Here is a 6,889-nt window from a genome sequence, read left to right on the forward strand (position 1 = left end):
AAAAGCACCTTTGGGACAACCATGATCTGGATGATGGAGAATCTCCATCAAGAATGACTCTGAAGGACACTCCCTCCCTCCCTCCCTCCCTTATGAAGTCCTTCAGGAACTTGTGTTAATGGATGATCCCTTAAACAGCAGCCACCAAAAAAGCTAATACAATCCTTGTTTATATAAAGACACAGAATCAAAATCACGTGGAATCTTAGTACCGCTTTAGAAAGCCTTAGTAAGGCCACATCTGGAATCCTGCATCCAATTTTGGTCACCACATTACAAAAAAGATGTTGAGACTTTGGAAAAAGTGCAGAGAAGAGCAACTAAGACGATTGAAGGCCTGGAGATTAATACATATGAAGAAGGGTTGCAGGAATTGCATATGGCCAGTCTAGAGAAAAGAAGGACTGGGGTGGGGGGACATGATAGCAGTCTTCCAGTATTTGGGGGTCTGCCACAAAGAAGAGGGGGTCAGCTTATTTCCCAAAGCACCTGAGGGCAGGACAAGAAGCAATGGATGGAAACTAACCAGAGAGAAGCAAATCTGGAACTAAGGAGAAACTTCCTAACAGTGAGGACAATTAACCAGAAGTTGCCTATGCTCCATCACTGGAAGTTTTTAAGAAGAGGCGGGACAACCATTTGTCAAAAATGCTATAGGATCTCCTGCTTGAGTAGGGGGTTGGACTAGAAGACCTCCAAGGGTCCTTCCAACTCTGTTTATTTATTTATTTATTTATTTATTTGCATTTATATCCTGCCCTTCTCCAAAGACTCAGGGAGGCTTACACTATGTCAAGCAATAGTCTTCATCCTATTTGTATATTTATATGCAAAGTCAACTTATTGCCCCCAACAATATGGGTTCTCATGTTACTCTGCTAAATCGGGCTAACTTCAAGAACTCCCAGAAATCCCCAGCCCTTCTAGCCATCTTAAAATGACCAAGGTTGGGAAAGCCTCTAGGCTAGAGCCTCCTGTGTTTGGGGAACTCTATTGTGGTTCAATTGGTGCTTTGTGTGAATGTGTGTTTCCTCTTGGTAGCCTCAGGCCAGCTGCTCTGCCCAAAGATAACTAAGCTCCTTTTGACCTCCTTGGTGGAGCCTCTCCAGCCAGTCATCAACGGCCCTTGATAGCCCCTATTTGTGGCCCTTTTGTGTTTTTCTCTGGTGCTTAGCAGAAGAAAGGAAGGTAGTAGCTGAGCAGGGCAATCTACAAACAATGCAGCTGGGGGGGGGCAGGTGAGGTCCAATAGTCAACCCCAAGAGAAAGGAATCTTTTCTGTGCTTCTCTTCCTGGAAGGGAGACCCCTCCCCCAACTTACAGAGAATGGAAGCTGGCTTGCTACCCAGAGGGGCTGAATGAGTAGGGCTGCCTTCCTGGAAGCTCCATTCATCATGCTCCTGGATCTGGGGGGAGGAATGGCTTTCAGATCAATCCTAGGTACAAGTTCAGGCTACATTCAAGATCCAGCAGCAGCCCAATTTTGAAAGTGTTCTGGGCAAGTACTTATCTGGAATGCTAGAGGGTCTCCTGCTTGAGCTGGGGGTTGGACTAGAAGACCTCCAAGGTCCCTTCCAACTCTGTTATTCTGTTATCAGTTCAAGAGAGGACACCCCATGTAGTTTTCTCAGCCAAGGCCAACCCATGGTTTCCACACTGCACAGCTGTGGCTTGTTAAAGACAGTCTGCAGGGGATGTCAAGAATAACAGAAGGGACCTTGGAGGCCTTTTAGTGCAACCCCCCCCTCAAACAGGAGACCCAATAACATTCCAGACAAATGGCTGTCCAATCTCTTTTTAAAAATCTGCAGGGTGAGAACACCCACAACATCTGGAGGCAAGCCGTTCCACTGATTAATTGTTCTCACTTCATTCCAGGTTGCTTCTCTCCTTAATTAGTTTCCATCCGTTGCTTCTGGTGCTTTGGAAAATAAATTGATCCCCTCTTCTTTGTGGCAGCCCCATAAATATCGGAAGATACTACCATGTCTCCCCAAGTCCTTCTTTTCATCAAACTAGACCTACCCAATTCCTGCAACCAAAAGTACTTGTTGGTTTAAGAAGCCAATGGTTGGCCATGTTTTTCCCGTTTGAAGGATGGAAAGAGACGGTGGCTGAATGGAAGCATTTCTTCAACCAGCCCTCATTCTTCCACCCCCCCCCTCACCTGGCTTTTAGATGGGAACTGATAAAAGTCCTGTCTGGCGAGGGAGGGGTGCTCTTGAAGACACAATGTTATCTCAAGGGTGGAGGCAAGAGAAGGAAACCCCTCAGGAGCCCCCAGATCTTAGCCAGGTGTGGGAAGCAAAATGTGGAGTTGGGGCTGATCCCTGCAGGGCTCTTGTGAGGTTGTAATACAAAAGAATTCTTTATTGGCCAAGTGTGATTGGACACGCAATGAATTTGTCACAAGACATTTGCAAGAGTTTGTAAGACACCCAAGGAAGTTGCAAGAGAGGAAAGCAATCTAAAAGGGCCTCACTAACACACTCACAAACACACACAGCAGTGCCTGGGATTGACAGGGTGGTGGCCAGAGGTCTGCACAGAAAGGCAATACCTGGCCCCATGCAGCTCAGCATCATGGGCTCTGCTGCAGATCTCTCTCTGGGTGAATGTCCATGGAGATTCTCCACCCTCTTCCTCCATCCAGATGCTTTTTCTCCTAAAAGGCAACTGTATTTTGGGGGGGGTGGGGTTTCCCCTTTGAAAATGTTCTGTTTCTGATCCAAGAAACTTTAGAACTTCTCCAGAACTGAAGAAGCTTCTTGGATGAGAAGCAAAACATTTTCAAAGAAAAACCAAGAAAGGCCAGTTGCTTATTTTTTTTTTAAAAAAAAAACACCTTTGGGATTTCTCTGGGTGGGAACAGAGAAAAGTGCAAATACCCTATTTTTTGCCCTTTGGAATTCCTGTCTTCACTGGTTGAGTTGGCATTGTGCCAAACCATGGCTTGTTTCATCATTGTCAAGCAATCTAAAGCCAGGCGGCCTTAACACTCAAATGAGACCCTCTTGACTCTGTGGCTGGGCTCACACAATACCCTAAAGCCAGATCAGCCATGACCTGCAAAGGCCAGATACTAAAAAAAAAAAAAAAAGTGAGAATATTTGTAGATCAGGATCGGAAATGAGGAGTTCTTGGTGGTTTTCATGTAGATGTTTTATTGCTAGCAATAATGACGTTTCACCTACTTTGGGTCATGAAAGAAAACCTACTTTGGGTCTGCAAGAAAACCACCATGTTCAGGGAGCACCAAGGACCCCTCGAAGGCCCCTCAAAGCGTTCCAATGCGCCCCGCTTTCTCTGGGCTCTCCAAGGGGTTGAATGCAAGCAACCCAAACCCAAGTCAGTCACCCCAGTTCTGCATTTGGGGGGAGCCCTTCCTTCTTGCAGCCAGTTCAGAGGGCTGAGCGGTCTGTTGACTAACCCGTGGTAAATCCAAGGCCAGGAGGACCCTCTGCAATGAGACCCCCTCCTCTCCTCTCCCCTCCCCCCTCCCAGGGCCAGGTTGGAGCGGAGGCGGGAGGGCCACTTCCTGGCGGTGACCTGCCGCCCACTAATCCACAGCCCGGGGCGGTGGTCGCTGGGCTTTCGGGTTTCTCATTGGCTCGGCGGGGGGGGGGCCACCCCGCCCCTCGGCGCCTGGAGCCGCCCGGTCTGCCCCATCAGCCTGAGAAAGCCGCCCCCGCCCCCGGCCCATTTAAAGCCCCCGCACGGGGGGGGGGCTGGGGCGCTCTCCAGCCGGACGGGGACATGCAGGAGACCGACGGGGGCAGCCCTCCGGCCGGCGCCCGGAGCAAGCGCAAGGCTAGAGGGGCCCCGGAGCAGCCCCCGCGCCGGCTCAAGAAGCGCTACAGCCGCCACGCCAAGCCCCCCTACAGCTACCTGGCCATGATCGCCCTGGTCATCACCGCCGCCCCGGGGAAGAAGCTGAAGCTCGCCCAGGTCAGCCGCCGCTCCGGAGGGACCCCGGAGGGACCCCGGAGGGCCTCTCCCTTCGCGGGAGGCTGGAGGGGGCGGCCCCCCCGGCCCAAGGGACCCGGCCTCGCTTAGCGGCCGCTCGGGATGTCGGACGGGACCTGCGGCAGGTTCGCCCGCCAGCATCCCGGACGCGGCTCGGCTTTCGGGCGTCGAGGCTCCTCGGCGGCGCCGCTGCTCGTTGGCCGCTTCCCCCGCCGCTTTGGAGAAGGGGTCCCAGGCTGGAAGGGGGGCCGCGGGGGCTTCTTCCAACCCAGCGCTGCCTTCTGCCTCGGGGGCGCTGGACCCCCTCGACGGCCCCGCTCGCTTCTTCGTTTCCTTCTGGCTTTCTTACGATTTATACGGCGCTGATTCTCGCCCCGGCAACCGGGGTTAAGGGACGGGCGGGGAGCCAGCGGGCTTGGCTCCGCTTTTCTCTGTCCCTGAGCGCGGAGAACACGTTATCGTACGATTGGAAGGGACCCCGGAGGTCCTCTAGTCCAACCCCCTACTCGAGGAAGAGACCCTACATCCTGCCGGCTGGCACGGAGAAGGATCGGGCGCTGGTCTCGGGTGAGAGTGGGGGAGCTTGGAGCCCCAGAGGGGGATCCCTGCCTGGCCAGCAGTTCTAATCTTTTCTCTCCCCCCCCAACCCCCCCCCTCTCTTTCAGATCACAAGACACATCAGCGCTTTCTTCCCGTTCTTCAAAGAGAGCTACCAGGGCTGGAAGGATTCCATCAGGCACAACCTGTCGGCCAACGATTGCTTCAGGATGGTAACCAGGCCGCCTGGGAGGGGAGGGGGCTGGGTGGGGAGGGGGCCTCCTCTACAAAGAGGCTCTTCAGCCAGGTGGGGGCCCCTTCTGAGGGGGGGGTGTCGTTTGGGACTGGTGGGTCCTCCAACGCATCTAGAGATGTTTCCTGGGAAGCCTTCAATCCAGCACTCACTGTTTCTGGATCTCGGGGAAAGTTAAAATGGGTGGACTTCAACTCCCAGAATGCCCCTTGGGTGGACTTCAACTTTTCAGCTTTGTTGGCTGGTGAATTCTGGGTGAGCTGAAGTCCATCCATCCTAACAGGTTCCCGAGATCCAGAAGCAGCATCGTGCTGGATATTTCAAATCCCATCATTCTTCACCTAAGGAGTAAGAACTGGGGGGGAGGGGTTGCCTCCTTACAGAGACCCTTCCCACCCTCTACCTCCCAGGTGCTGAAGGATCCGTCCAAGCCGAAAGGAAAGGGGAACTACTGGACGGTAGACGTGGAACGCATCCCCCCGGAAGCCCTGAAGCTGCAGAACACGGCCATCTCCCGCCAAGAGGAGGTGACTTTCGCCCCCGACCTCGGCCCCTTCGTGCTGCAGGGCCATCCTTACGTGCCTCCAAGTGATGCTCCGGATCCCCAGACGACCCTCCCAGCCGAAGCCCTCCCCATCAAGGAAGAGGAGGCCCCCCAGCCTCCCCCATGCAAGGCGGCCTTCACCATCAGATCTCTGCTGAAGCCGCGGAGCGAAGATGGAAGGGCCGAACCTGGATCCCCGAGCTCAGAGGGTGCCTCCGTCAGCCGCCTCCATCCTCCTCTTAGTGAGGGCAGCCAAGGGGGGCCCTGCCCACCTGCCAGCCCTCCCCAGCTGCCCCCCGCCTGCTGCACGGACTGTTTCCAGCTGCCTCCTTGGCACGACCATGGCACTTTGTCCCCGGCTGGGGGTCCCTTATCCCTGCCAACCTTTCTCGCCATCCCGGCTTCGCTCAGCCTCCCCTGCTGCACTTTGGGGCCTGCTCCGCACGTGAGCCCTCCTTACTGGAACTTGGTGACGGCCCCCTACCCTCCCCACCCATATCCAGGCCTCTCCCCCGGCCCACTGGAAATACAGCAAGCTGGCCTGGTGCCAGATGCCTCCTGGCTGCCTTGGGTGGTCCCCTTCCAGCCCCTGCCCCCCCACCATTACCCTTTCTGAGGGTGCCCCGTTTCCGAGGAAGTGGGTGGCAGATGTTCCCCTGAATGCAAGTGTACCAGTTCCCTTATTTATTTCACTCTGTTATGCCAGTTTCACAAGATGCTTTTTTCTCTGGTGGGCTCCCTCCTTGGGGGTCCCCTTTCAATGGTTTACGACAAATGGGCCACGGCTGCGCATAGAACCTTTATATGGTCATTGTGGGAGCCGTTCAGAAGCCCAGCATCCACTTCCTCGCTTTGCTCCAAAAGCACATTGTTTCTGGGCTTGCTCAGATCGGGAGCTTTGCCACTGGTTACTTCCTGGGGTGGGGGGGCATTTTATGGATGGGTGGTTTGCAGTTCCGATTGCCTCAAGCATGGTAAGGATTGGGGGGGGGGCTTTTCGATGGTGGTGATTTCTGCCCGGTTTTCAAGGGCACGTTGATACATTATTAAATTAATAAATTTTACATTTAAAATATTCTTGCTTCCTTGTTTGGTTTTTCTCCCTTCTTACAGAGTGCAGTTCAGCCACAATGCCATTAAATAATCTCTCATCAAGTTGGAATCGGACACCAGCTAGGTTAAGCCATGATGGGGGCGAGGGTTCCTGGTGCTCTCTGAGGTGGGTTGTTTTCATGACCCAACTAGGGAACATCATTAGTGATCAACTAGTTTGGGTCATAAAACCTCTATAAGAAAGCTTACTTTATGCCCAAAAATGGAAAGAGACTTTAATTCCCACAATGGTTGCAGAAGTTGATGGAGTTAGCAGTGGGGGCTGAACTGACTCTTGATTAAAGAAAAAATAAAACAATAACTTGCTTCTGCTTGGAAACCGCTTTTGGACCTTGTGTTTGAGGTGAGGGGGGGGGAATGAAACTTTGATTTTGAGCTTTACTGGTTGGATAGGTTTGTTGTTATAGAAAGGGCTAGTTTAAATTACTGTATAAAACTAAAAAGTTGAGGTTTGATGCAATTGTCTTATTCTACTG

The 6,889-nt window shown here is 53.0% G+C and overlaps 1 protein-coding gene across 1 annotated transcript; it reads left to right on the forward strand.

The window, feature by feature from the left end:
* The first annotated feature begins 4,068 nt into the window (after nucleotides 1-4,068).
* FOXH1 (forkhead box H1) lies at nucleotides 4,069-5,916 on the forward strand. Its single transcript, XM_058174805.1, has 3 exons — nucleotides 4,069-4,161; nucleotides 4,632-4,736; nucleotides 5,167-5,916. Exons 1-3 carry the CDS (start codon nucleotides 4,069-4,071, stop codon nucleotides 5,914-5,916), a joined length of 948 nt encoding a protein of 315 aa, XP_058030788.1.
* Nucleotides 5,917-6,889: the final 973 nt, after the last annotated feature.

Source organism: Ahaetulla prasina, chromosome 3 (assembly GCF_028640845.1).
Source record: "Ahaetulla prasina isolate Xishuangbanna chromosome 3, ASM2864084v1, whole genome shotgun sequence".
NCBI classification, from domain to species: Eukaryota; Metazoa; Chordata; class Lepidosauria; order Squamata; family Colubridae; genus Ahaetulla; species Ahaetulla prasina.

Coding starts and splice junctions, on each gene's coding strand:
- FOXH1 (XM_058174805.1), top strand. CDS start 4,069: ATGTCGGACGGGACCTGCGGCAGGTTCGCCCGCCAGCATCCCGGACGC. Junction 4,162..4,631: donor CCTCGGCGGCGCCGCTGCTC/GTTGGCCGCTTC, acceptor CCTCTCTTTCAG/ATCACAAGACACATCAGCGC. Junction 4,737..5,166: donor CCAACGATTGCTTCAGGATG/GTAACCAGGCCG, acceptor TCTACCTCCCAG/GTGCTGAAGGATCCGTCCAA.